The sequence below is a fragment of the Hemibagrus wyckioides genome, linkage group LG26, assembly GCF_019097595.1.
Source record: "Hemibagrus wyckioides isolate EC202008001 linkage group LG26, SWU_Hwy_1.0, whole genome shotgun sequence".
NCBI classification, from domain to species: domain Eukaryota; kingdom Metazoa; phylum Chordata; class Actinopteri; order Siluriformes; family Bagridae; genus Hemibagrus; species Hemibagrus wyckioides.
The window spans coordinates 22,360,859-22,374,404 of NC_080735.1; the positions used below are offsets into that span (position 1 = coordinate 22,360,859).

A 13,546-nucleotide genomic window follows, 5' to 3' on the forward strand; every position below is an offset into this window, starting at 1 on the left:
AAATATAATTACATCAGAGAGTGAGACAGCTGAGAGACAGACACATTACTGTATAAGTATTATTGCTCTAAATATAATTACATCAGAGAGTGAGACAGCTGAGAGACAGACACATTACTGTATAAGTATTATTGCTCTAAATATAATTACATTAACATGGTTACACCCATTATTATTGTTGTTGATGAACTGTAGATTAAAGGTTGATTAATTGGAGTGAATAAGGGAATGAAATGTAGAATGTGGAAATCCAGTGACAGAGACGCAGTTTCTGCAGAGAGGTTTTTTATATGTTTATGAAGTTTATATTAAATTATATTCACTCTTTAACATCGGCTTTGAGAAAAGAAGGTTTAAATGAGACGGTTCTCATGGCTGGACCAGGAAACTGTCGCAAGGCTACAATGGGCTTTGACAGGAAACACACACACACACACACACACACACACCTACACACACACACACACACACACACACAGGCTACAGGCTAAAATAATGTTCTAGAGCGTTAAAATAATGTTCTAGAGTGTTCTTCAGGGTGAAATAAATTAGCACCTTGCATCTGACTAGTATGCTGACGACACAGCTGAATCATCTGACCGCACTGCCCTCCATCTTCTTCTTTTAAATATTAGAGTGTTCTAAAGTGTTCTAGAGTGTTCTACAGTCACTGAGTGTAGAGATTTAGAGGTTATTATTATTATTTGTATTATTATACTTCTGATTTCTTAAATGAGTCTCAGCATTAAGAACATGTATTATTATTATTATTATTATTATTATTATTATTATTATTATTATTATTATTGTTGTTGTTGCTCATAATGAATGACCTTTTGTTTGTTTATTTATGTATTTATTTATTTATTTGTTGTAATTAATTCCTGTGTGGGGTTTTTTCTGCTGCTGCTGAGGGAAATCAAAGTCTGAACATTTGAAAAAGCTTAAGTCTGAAATGTGAAGCCTGTGTTTAGGAGCACCTTTACACTCCTCCTGCAGCTTCTGCCTTATTTCTTTCTCTTTTTTTAGTTTTGTTTCTTCTTTCACTTTCCTGACCGCTCAAACGGTCGTTTCGCAAACAAACTAAACCCATCAGGAAGAAGAGGAAAATAAACTTTAACCAAAGAACATTGATTTGAGTTTACTGTGTGTGTGTGTGTGTGTGTGTGTGCGCTAAAAGCTGTATTGAGGATTGTAACAGTAAACTGAATTTTAGTTAAACAGAGAATAAAGATATTAAATGCACACAGTTAAGATTTAAATAAAAACAGAGCAGAATTTCATAAAGAATAAAAAAAAACTAACCCCAGAGCAGGAAGGCAAATAACGGCATCCTCCAGAGTCAGAAGAACCCCTGTCTCTCTCTTCACTCTCTCTGCAAGTGTGTGTGCGCGTGTGCAAGGAGACACGAAGTGAAAAAAAGGAAGTGAAATTCTCACTACAGCTCTGTGTTGAAAATTCTGCCTTAAAAATAAACCAATAATTGCACTCTTACACTCTCGCTGTCTCACACACTTACCTACACACACACAATCACACACACATCATACATCATAAGCTCATGAGTGTGTTAGAGTTCGTTGGTGTTTTTGATTGTGTTGGTGTGTGTGAGTGTGTGTTAGAGTGTGTTGCTGTTTGTGAGAATGTGTTAGTGTTCCAGCAACAATTTAAAATCTAATAATACAAGAAACACAAAGCTTAAAAGAAGTCTTTATTTTTCGTTTTGTGGTTTAGGAAGTGTGTAACGTCTGGGGGAGGGGCACTGTCACTGATTCAAGAAGATTCAAGATTCAAGAAGCTTTATTGTTATTTCAACCACATACAGCTGGCGCAGTTCATAGTGAAATGAAACAACGTTTCTCCAGGACCTGGTGCTACAGAAACATACAACAACAAGTTCAATACAAAACAACAAACACCACCACAGAGCTAGGACAGAAGTTTGTCTTAGCCACGTAAAGTGCACAGTGTGCAGCTAGGTGCAAACAGAGCATAGACAAGACAGTGCAAAAAAGACAATAAATACAATAAAGACAACACAAAAGAACACAGGACACTTAGCGCTGAAAAGAAATAAAAGAATGTGTACTGGAATGTAAGTGAAATAAAATAGATAAAGTGAAATGATGTAAAAAAAAGTATTGTGCAAAAATATTGTGCAAAAATACACAGCAGCGGTTGAGGTAGTGCAAATAGAATAAACATAAATATAACTATAGCAGCGGATGACAGGTAGAGGTAGTGCAATAAGTAATGAACAGTACAAATTATGTGTGTGTGTGTGTGTGTCCACACAGTCAAGAGAGAGTGTGTGTGTGTGAGAGAGACAGAGAGTTAATATACAGTTCAGTCCTGAGTGAGTGTGTGTGTGTGTGAGAGAGTGTAGAACAGTTCACTCCTGAGTGAGAGTGTGTGTGTGTGTGAGAGTGTAGAACAGTTCACTCCTGAGTGAGAGTGTGTGTGTGTGAGAGAGACAGAGAGTTAATATACAGTTCAGTCCTGAGTGAGTGTGTGTGTGTGTGTGAGAGAGTGTAGAACAGTTCACTCCTGAGTGAGAGTGTGTGTGTGTGTGAGAGAGTGTAGAACAGTTCACTCCTGAGTGAGAGTGTGTGTGTGTGTGTGAGAGAGTGTAGAACAGTTCAGTCCTGAGTGAGTGTGTGTGTGTGTGTGTGAGAGTGTAGAACAGTTCAGTCCTGAGTGAGAGTGTGTGTGAGAGTGTAGAACAGTTCAGTCCTGAGTGAGAGTGTGTGTGTGTGTGAGAGTGTAGAACAGTTCACTCCTGAGTGAGAGTGTGTGTGTGTGTGAGAGTGTAGAACAGTTCACTCCTGAGTGAGAGTGTGTGTGTGTGAGAGAGACAGAGAGTTAATATACAGTTCAGTCCTGAGTGAGTGTGTGTGTGTGTGTGAGAGAGTGTAGAACAGTTCACTCCTGAGTGAGAGTGTGTGTGTGTGTGAGAGAGTGTAGAACAGTTCACTCCTGAGTGAGAGTGTGTGTGTGTGTGAGAGAGTGTAGAACAGTTCACTCCTGAGTGAGAGTGTGTGTGTGTGTGTGAGAGAGTGTAGAACAGTTCAGTCCTGAGTGAGTGTGTGTGTGTGTGTGAGAGAGTGTAGAACAGTTCACTCCTGAGTGAGAGTGTGTGTGTGTGAGAGAGACAGAGAGTTAATATACAGTTCAGTCCTGAGTGAGTGTGTGTGTGTGTGTGAGAGAGTGTAGAACAGTTCAGTCCTGAGTGAGAGTGTGTGTGAGAGTGTAGAACAGTTCAGTCCCGGGTGTTGAGGAGCCTAATGGCTTGAGGAAAGAAACTGTTACACAGTCTGGTTGTGAGGCCCGAATGCTCCGGTACCTCTTTCCAGATGGCAGGAGGGTGAAGAGTGTGTGTGAGGGGTGTGTGGGGTGTGTAAGAGTGTGTGTGAGGGGTGTGTAAGAGTGTGTGTGAGGGGTGTGTAAGAGTGTGTGTGAGGGGTGTGTGGGGTGTGTAAGAGTGTGTGTGAGGGGTGTGTAAGAGTGTGTGTGAGGGGTGTGTAAGAGTGTGTGTGAGGGGTGTGTGGGGTGTGTAAGAGTGTGTGTGAGGGGTGTGTGGGGTGTGTAAGAGTGTGTGTGAGGGGTGTGTGGGATGTGTAAGAGTGTGTGTGAGGGGTGTGTAAGAGTGTGTGTGAGGGGTGTGTGGGGTGTGTAAGAGTGTGTGTGAGGGGTGTGTGGGGTGTGTAAGAGTGTGTGTGAGGGGTGTGTGGGGTGTGTAAGAGTGTGTGTGAGGGGTGTGTAAGAGTGTGTGTGAGGGGTGTGTGGGGTGTGTAAGAGTGTGTGTGAGGGGTGTGTAAGAGTGTGTGTGAGGGGTGTGTGGGATGTGTAAGAGTGTGTGTGAGGGGTGTGTAAGAGTGTGTGTGAGGGGTGTGTGGGGTGTGTAAGAGTGTGTGTGAGGGGTGTGTGGGGTGTGTAAGAGTGTGTGTGAGGGGTGTGTAAGAGTGTGTGTGAGGGGTGTGTAAGAGTGTGTGTGAGGGGTGTGTGGGGTGTGTAAGAGTGTGTGTGAGGGGTGTGTAAGAGTGTGTGTGAGGGGTGTGTGGGGTGTGTAAGAGTGTGTGTGAGGGGTGTGTAAGAGTGTGTGTGAGGGGTGTGTGGGGTGTGTGTGAGGGGTGTGTGGGATGTGTAAGAGTGTGTGTGAGGGGTGTGTGGGATGTGTAAGAGTGTGTGTGAGGGGTGTGTGGGGTGTGTAAGAGTGTGTGTGTGGGGGGTGTAAGAGTGTGTGTAAGGGGTGTGTAAGAGTGTGTGTGAGCGGTGTGTAAGAGTGTGTGTGAGGGGTGTGTGGGGTGTGTAAGAGTGTGTGTAAGGGGTGTTTAAGAGTGTGTGTGAGGGGTGTGAACGAGTGTGTGTGAGGGGTGTGTGGGGTGTGTAAGAGTGTGTGTGAGGGGTGTGTGGGGGGTGTGAGGGGTGTGTGGGGTGTGTGAGGGGTGTGTGTGGGGTGTGTGTGTGGTGTGTAAGAGTGTGTGTGAGGGGTGTGTGGGGTGTGTAAGAGTGTGTGTGAGGGGTGTGTGGGGTGTGTAAGAGTGTGTGTGAGGGGTGTGTGGGGTGTGTGGGGTGTGTGAGGGGTGTGTGTCTGTCCTCACTGTCCCCTGAAGGGTCTTGTGATCTGAGACGGTCCAGTTCCCAAACCAGGCAGTGATGCAGCTGCTCAGGACGCTCTCCATGGTCCCTCTGTAGAACACAGTCAGGATGGGGGAGGGAGATGGGCTTTCCTCAGCCTCCTCAGGAAGGCTGAAACACATACACACAATGAAACTAAAGGTAGGTAGCAGGATATAAATGCATGACAACATCTGTGTGGAAGATGAAGGACCTGTGCATGGAGTTTCATTAGATAAACACTCAGTGTGGAGAAAATGAGAAGGTCCTCAGATCCTTAAAAAAACACCAGATCCTGAAGAGAATAAACACCAGATCCTGAAGAGAATAAACACCAGAACCTGAAGAGAATAAACACCAGAACCTGAAGAGAATAAACACCAGAACCTGAAGAGAATAAACACAGATCCTGAAGAGAATAAACACAGATCCTGAAGAGAATAAACACAGATCCTGAAGAGAATAAACACAGATCCTGAAGAGAATAAACACAGATCCTGAAGAGAATAAACACAGATCCTGAAGAGAATAAACACAGATCCTGAAGAGAATAAACACAGTGGGATGAAGCTGGAAACAGAAAGTTGGCTGAAAGAACTTCTCTTTTTGCAGTCTCACTGTCTTTAGTCTTCAAAGCACACTGGGCTTTTCGACCACTTCTCTTCAGCTCAAACTGCACTGACTGGCAGCTAACTGCCCTTACTGTCTTTTAACTGCCATGAATGTCCCCTGACTGTCTCCTAACTGCCCTGACTGTCTTCTAAATGCACTGACTGTTCCCTAACTGCCCTGAATGTCTCCTAACTGTTCTGACTGTCTCCTAACTGTTCTGACTGTCTCCTAACTGCCATGACTGTCCCCTAACTGCCCTGAATGTCCCCTAACTGCCCTGACTGTCCCCTAACTGCCCTGACTGTCTCCAAACTGCACTGACTGTATCCTAACTGCCCTGACTGTCTCATAACTGCACTAAATGTCCCCTAACTGCCCTGACTGTCCCCTAACTGCCCTGACTGTCTCCAAACTGCACTAACTGTATCCTAACTGCCCTGACTGTCTCATAACAGCCCTGAGTGTCCCTTAACTGCACTGACTGTACCCTAACTGCACTAAATGTCGCCTAACTGCCCTCACTGTCCCTTAACTGAGCTGACTGTCTTCTAACTGTCCTGAATGTCCCTTAACTGCCCTGACTGTACCTTAACTGCCCTGACTGTACCTTAACTGAGCTGACTGTCTTCTAACTGTCCTGAATGTACCCTAACTGGCCTTACTGTACCTTAACTGCCCTGACTGTCCCCTAACTGCCCTGACTGTCTCCTAACTGCCCTGACTGTCTCCAAACTGCCCTGACTGACCCCTAAATGCCCTGACTGACCCCTAACTGCCATGACTGTCTGCTAACTGCCCTGACTGTCTTCTAAATACAGTGGTAATACAGGGGCAGTGGTGGCTCAAGTGGTTAAGGCTCTGGGTCGTTGACCGGAAGATCAGGGGTTCAAGCCCTGCGAAGAAAGAATTTCACTGTGCTGTAATGTATATGTGACAAATAAAGGCTGTTTCATTTTCATTTCATTAAATGCCCTGACTGTCACCTAACTGCCCTGACTGTCTTCTAACTGCCCTGAATGCTCCCTAAATGCCCTGACTGACCCCTAACTGCCCTGACTGTCTCCTAAGTGCCATGACTGTCTTCTAACTGCCCTGAATGTCCCCTAACTGCCCTGACTGTCCCCTGACTGACCCCTAACTCCCCTGATTGTCTCCGAACTGCCATGACTGTCTTCTAACTGCCCTGAATGTCCCCTAACTTCCCTGACTGTCTCCTCACTGCCCTGAATGTGCCCTACCTGCCCTGACTGTCTTCTAACTGCCCTGAATGTTCCCTAAATGCCCTGACTGTCCCCTAACTGCCCTGACTGTCCCCTAACTGCCCTGACTGACCCCTAACTCCCCTGATTGTCTCCGAACTGCCATGACTGTCTTCTAACTGCCCTGAATGTCCCCTAACTTCCCTGACTGTCTCCTCACTGCCCTGAATGTGCCCTACCTGCCCTGACTGTCTTCTAACTGCCCTGAATGTTTCCTAAATGCCCTGACTGTCCCCTAACTGCCATGACTGTCTCCTAACTGCTCTGACTGTCCCCTAACTTCCCTGACTGTCTCCTAAATGCCCTGACTGACTTCTAACTGCATTGACTTTCTCCTAACTGCCCTGACTTTAAAAACACTCTTAAAGTGAATGTGAACCTAAGTGAAATGAAACCCAGTACACATACCCTGAACCTCAGCTGACCCCAAAGTAACATATTAGTGCAATGGTTTTGTGTGTGTGTGTGTGTGTGTGTGTGTGTGGGGGGGGGGGGTTATAGTGAAAGAAGAGTGTATGTTTCCTACATTGTAAGTGTATAACTCAGATATATGTGCACACATATTTATACACACACACACCAATTTATATTTACACACACTCTTACCATCCTGCATAAGTTCCATCACACCCTTCCTCTGACCACACATGCACACACATACACACACACACACACTAACACACACACACACTAACACACACTAGCACACTAGCACACTAGCACACTAACACACATAGGTGCAAACACATTTACACCTTTGCAAGCTGCACATGCTTCATAATTTCCATCTAACCCTACCCGCCCCCCCCACACACACAGACAGTAAAAAATAAAAAAGCTGCAGAAACGTTCACATGAAGCAATTTCCGTTTAGTCTTAGCACAGCACTTCTTTACTCAGAATCGTCATGCTTTTATCTCTGAAGTGAACTTTCTCATACTGAAACCTGATGAGTTACAGAGCTGACACCCAAACTTACTGCACTACAGCTCACACCCTAACCAACATCTGCTCTGAACCTCAGACTTTACACACACACACACACACACACAGTTAATTAAAAATAAAGCATGTGTTAGCGCCTCAGGTAAAGTCAGGTTAACTCTATATTTACTCTGTAAACTTTATATTTACTTTAGCACACTAACAAGGCTCTCAAGTGTTACTTGAATATTTTGACCGCTACAGTTCTCACTTTCGGGTGTGTAATGACCGCTACAGTTCTCACTTTTGGGTGTGTACTGACCAACACTGTTCTCAATTTTTTGGGTGTGTACTGACTGCTACAGTTGTCACTTGCTTGTGTAAACACAGGGGCATGTACTACATCTCATATTAAAGATTTAAAACACTAAACATATATGTGACTTTATAATAGTTAGATGTTCATCATGTTCCTCATGTTCCTCACATGCACTGCTGTGGTACTGAGTGTGTGACTCTCCACCTGCTGGAGTTACTGTTCGTGTTTTTATTGTTATAAAAACATAAACACATAACGATGAGAAAATCAGAGAAACACTACCTAAATTCTAATGTATAACACTCCTCAAAAACAACCAATCTAATGATTCTGGACTGAACACACACACACACACACACACACACACTTGCTATTTGTCTGCCTATGAACATGTTCATGTTAAAATAAAGATCTGTACAGTGTTTTTTATGCCAGATGTCCTCCATGTTGTCCTTCGTGCTGTCCTTCACATAGAACATCAGTTAGATTTCTGGAATAATGATTCAGTACATCATTTCCTAAATCTCATTTCAGAAACGTAAAACATTGACAGTAGATCTAAAGGTCCACTAAAGGGTTTATAAAGTTCAACACACACAAGATCAGTCCTGAAACCTCTGCAGCATCTCACAGGTCTTTTTGGCCAGAACATCCTGAATTTTCTTCACCCTGCGGTCCGAGGTGGGCCTCACGTAGCTGTCAGGCAGTACCATGGCCATGCCTTCCTGCACTTCCCCCATCACCAGCAGGGGGCTCTCTTCCTGTACAGTAATGTTGGGACACGGGCAGCTCCAATCCATGCGGACCAACGTGACCTCCAGATATCGGGCTTTGAACTGCTTCAGGCCCATCTTCTCATCCCACAGTACCTGCTCTAGACTAAAGCGGGCGATTCCCGAGTCCAGGTCCTCGATCAGCTCTGTGACTCGGCCAACGATCACGAAATCGCTACGGCACAGACTCGGCACCAGTCTGCCCTTCGGCCTGCAGCTCCTGCACGGTCGTGAGCTCTGACGTGGGCAGCTGGCCTGGCACTCCACCCTGGAGCGGAAGTTGTTGCTGTTCCCACGGCAACCTCCGTAAACAAAGGCCTGGCACAGCTTAGTAACAGCATTGTAAGCCCAGCGGGGCTCCCAGTTCCTGCAGGGGCCTTGGACTGCTGGAAGGTTGCACAGGGCCACCTCCTCCCTCTCGCAGGATGTTCGACACTCCTCATACGTCTCGAATCTGTTCCTCCCACGCAGACACCCTCCCTGTGTGAAGGGCTGGCAGGAGCCAAGTACGGCATTGTAATGCCAATCCACACGGCTCTCACCGCACTCCCCCTGCTCTACACTCACCGAGCAGTCCGATGCAGAAAATGGCCGATCAGGAGCGTCTGTCCCTACTTCCGTGTCTTCAAAGGCATCGCGTTCATCCTGCCGGACGACTGAAAGAGGATAGTCAGCACGCAGAATGCCGACTGAATTGCGAGCAACACATGTGTATATTCCTGTGTCAAACACCTGAGCATTGTACACCACCAGCTGTCCAATGTTTGTGATTACAACATTCCCGAACATCTGATCCGGCCGCATAATCTGACGCTCTGATTGTTTTTCCCAGGTGATGTCCGGCTTGGGATGTCCTGTAACATCACAGTGGAAGCTGACAGTTCCACCCAGGTAAACTATCCGGTGCTGGGGGTTGGAGTAGAGCGTAGGAGGGAAAGGGGCAGAGGAAGTGGGTGTGGGTGGGACTGTGGTGTCTGATGGGGTGGGGCTTGCAAACAGGTGATATCGGCAGGTAACCACGGTGAGTGTCACACCCTGAACACATGCCTCGGCATCCATGTAACACCGGTTGAAGTATGTCAAACCGTCGGAGGCACAGGTGAAGCTGGGCTCGCTCTCACAACGATCCTGACACTTACACACCGGCTGGCCCACCCACATCACACACTCCGCCCCCTGCTGGCTGCACACGAAGCCGTCACAGCTGGCTGCGCCCACACTAGACACATTTGTACCTGCTTGTCCATCAGGGGCAGCAAGGGACAGAGAGGAATCATCTGAGAAACGAGACGCCACACAGCTGAGCAGACCACACACATTTGTGCAACATTTTTCAAAGATAGCGCAGTCCTGTAACATACACACACACACACACAGATTAGCATTTTTCAACATTCTATATACTGCAAGTAATTAAAAACAGTGTTGGTTGCGTGTGTGTGTGTGTGTGTAAGAGAGAGATAGAGAGAGTGAGAGATGATGATGATGACCTATGCAGAAAATATTTGCACACACACACACACACACACACACACCTGAAACAGGAAGGACAATGAGGATGTGTTTCTTGCTGATCACACAGTGACAGTGGAGTAAAGTCTTTCAGAGATGAAGGACAGTGGTGTGTAAAGTGTCTTGAAAAGAAACATCTCATGATATTTCTGTGTTCATGTCAGAGCTCTGAACTCAGACTGATGGTGTGAGATAGAGATCTGATATCTGAACGACTCGAGGTCAACACTGTTATCTGCCTTCAGGAAGCTCCCTCTCTACATGTACACTGTGTGTGTGTGTGTGTGTGTGTGCATGTGTGTTACAGTAAAATACAGAGTGATGTGATGAATTTACTGTTCTTTCATTACTAGAGTTACTTTCATCACCCTGAAGTTTATTCCTCTTACACTACAGAACTGTCCCCTGCCTGCTCATGTCAGTGAGATGAGTTAGTTCCTGTTATCTCTTCCGTTACAGCAGCGTTTCCCACACCAGCCTCCTTCTTGAAATGAAAATGAAAATGATCATTTTGGCTTGTCATGTTACCATATAAACTGCAACGAAGGCTACATCCTGCTGACCTGAAGGTGTGGGAAACTTACAGCTTTACCTCTGACTAGTACACAGTACTGACCACTGACCTACATCAGTGACCTGAAGTAAAGGACTTTATCAATGAAAAATCCAATCAGTGAAGGATCCTATCATAGAAATAATGAGTGAGTAGCCCCAGGGAAGAAACACACACACACACGCACACACACACACACACACACACACACACAGTGTTACTGTGACGGGGTAAACATCTCATAACGGTTTGTGAGTGTTTAGCGCCCTCCAGTGAACTACAGAGTGTTACTGCAGTACAGTGATGAGGGACATGCGGTAATAACTCTGGGTTTATTACATTGTAATAAACAGAAATTCATAAAACATTTCACACCACATTCTGATGAATACTTCTCCACACTCTGATGAATTCATTTAGACTCTTTTTGTGCAGATTTATTCACATCCTGTTTATAAATGAGTTTACTGCGCCTCACCTGGTCGGTGCTGCACTCCCTCTCGCACGTGCTCTGCGCGTCCACCCACAGGTGAGGGTTCAGAAAGTTGGGACAGACCCCATCATGCTCCACGCTGCCGGCCGCAAGACCCAATAAAGGGAAAAACAGGAGGAGGAGGAAGAGGAGGAGGAGGCAGCAACAAACACGCACGAGCGTGCAACAGCTCACACACGTCATCACAAAATAAAAAAAAATAAACAAACTGAAACAAATTTCACTTCCGCATTGGTTAACACTAAAACTCACACACGTGCTAGAACAAACACTGCCTCATCCGACGGTCTCACACACACACACACACACACACGTGCGTTCAGGCTCGTGCGTGCGTGCGTGTGTGCGTGTTTGAACCCCTCCCTGCTGGTACTCGCGTCCGGTTTGTTACGGACCATCACAGAGCTCACGTGCGCGTAAAAGCTACCGGTTAAAAAATAAACAACCCTGAGATCAAAGACAGCGCGCGCTCTTGAAGTCTGTCTTTTTATTGCGCGTGTTTCCGGTTTAAAAAAAAACACACTTTAAAGAGTCTGGATATATTTTACACACACACACACACACACACACACACACACACACACACACACACACACACACAAGCCATTCAAAATACTACAAATACAATAATAATAATAATAATAATTATTATTACTATTATTATTATTATTATTATAACTGTGACTTTTGCATGCAGTTGTAAATGTACAGAAGTTTGGACCCCTGCATGGAAAAAGTTACAAATAAATAAATAAACTGTTAATTATTAAATGTAATTATTTTTTAAAGAAAAATTAAACAGGTACATTTTTTCCATCCTGTAATCCAGTGATAGAAATAAATAAATAAATAAATAAATATTATTATTATCACATACTGAATATAAATATACTATACATTATTATCTAAATGATCTGTTCACTCTTGAGACACTGGTACAGAAGGTATTTTTGTGAAACAGCACACAGAATAGAAATTCACTGGAGTTCATCTAAACATAGCACTTGGGTCAGGAGCTCTGGTCAGGAGAACGCTGTAACATATCACTCATCAGTTTATAAAGAGTTTATAAAGATGTCCAGAGAATGGTGTCTCTGACCCTGTCCTGCTGCTTTCACTGGAATGGGCAGTAAGACTGAGGAGGACACTCCAGATCTTCAGAGACACTACAGCAGCTCCTGACACAGAGTGTATCCTCCTCACACACACTCACAGTTCTACAGAAATATCTAAAGTATCTAAACAGATACAGGTGTATCCTTAAACACTCAGATAATACTTCAGGAATTGTGGTGTGTTTGTTGTGTAGTTTGTGTAACAGTTCTGTTATGTTGTTGATCTGAGAACGTTGTTTCAGTAAAGTCTAACACACACACAAGCAAAGTGTCACTCTACTCTTATGATCACTCTACACAACTCAACAATCACACAACTCAACAATCACACACCCCAACAATCACACAACTCAACAATCACACAACTCAACAATCACACACCCCAACAATCACACACCCCAACAATCACACAACTCAACAATCACACACCTCAACAATCACACAACTCAACAATCACACAACTCAACAATCACACACCCCAACAATCACACACTCCAACAATCACACACCTCAACAATCACACACCCCAACAATCACACACCCCAACAATCACACAACTCCACCCCCAAAATCACACACCCCAACAATCACACAACTCAACAATCACACAACTCAACAATCACACACCCCAACAATCACACACCTCAACAACCACACACCGCAAGAATCTCCCACCCCAACAATCACACAACTCAACAATCACACAACTCAACAATCACACAACTCAACAATCACACACCCCAACAATCACACACTCCAACAATCACACACCTCAACAATCACACACCCCAACAATCACACACCCCAACAATCACACAACTCAAAAATCACACACCCCAACAATCACACAACTCAACAATCACACAACTCAACAATCACACACCTCAACAATCACACAACTCAACAATCACACAACTCAAAAATCACACACCCCAACAATCACACAACTCAACAATCACACAACTCAACAATCACACAACTCAACAATCACACACCCCAACAATCACACACCCCAACAATCACACACCCCAACAATCACACACCTCAACAATCACACACCCCAACAATCACACACCCCAACAATCACACAACTCAACAATCACACACCTCAACAATCACACAACTCAACAATCACACAACTCAACAATCACACACCCCAACAATCACACAACTCAACAATCAAACACCTCAACAATCACACACCTCAACAATCACACACCCCAACAATCACACACCTCAACAATCACACACCTCAAAAATCGCACAACTCAACAATCACACAACTCAACAATCACACACCCCAACAATCACACAACTCAACAATCACACAACTCAACAATCACACACCTCAACAATCACACACCCCAAC

At 44.8% G+C, this 13,546-nt stretch overlaps 2 protein-coding genes across 2 annotated transcripts in view; both read right to left on the reverse strand.

Annotated features, from left to right (window-relative positions):
• zmp:0000001082 (integrin alpha-D) overlaps positions 1 to 1,375 on the reverse strand; it is a 37,084-nt gene extending 35,709 nt beyond the window's left edge. Inside the window, exon 1 of the mRNA XM_058380941.1 lies at positions 1,306 to 1,375. Coding sequence (XP_058236924.1) covers positions 1,306 to 1,333 — 28 coding nt within the window. The 5' untranslated portion in view covers positions 1,334 to 1,375. The remainder of the gene's footprint in view (positions 1 to 1,305) is intronic.
• A 5,957-nt stretch (positions 1,376 to 7,332) lies between these two features.
• Positions 7,333 to 11,550, reverse strand: wfikkn1 (WAP, follistatin/kazal, immunoglobulin, kunitz and netrin domain containing 1). The gene is made up of 2 exons (XM_058379959.1): positions 11,048 to 11,550; positions 7,333 to 9,854 (listed from the first exon to the last, which is right to left on the reverse strand). The coding sequence occupies exons 1-2, from the start codon at positions 11,243 to 11,245 to the stop codon at positions 8,334 to 8,336; spliced, it is 1,719 nt and encodes a 572-aa protein (XP_058235942.1). The 5' UTR covers positions 11,246 to 11,550; the 3' UTR covers positions 7,333 to 8,333.
• Between the last annotated feature and the right edge of the window lie 1,996 nt (positions 11,551 to 13,546).

Bases quoted from the DNA above. Each gene is read 5' to 3' on its own strand.
- wfikkn1 (XM_058379959.1), bottom strand. From the start codon at position 11,245: ATGACGTGTGTGAGCTGTTGCACGCTCGTGCGTGTTTGTTGCTGCCTC. The intron at 9,855-11,047 runs GTGAGGCGCAGT...TGTATGTTACAG, and splicing joins GGGAGTGCAGCACCGACCAG to GACTGCGCTATCTTTGAAAA.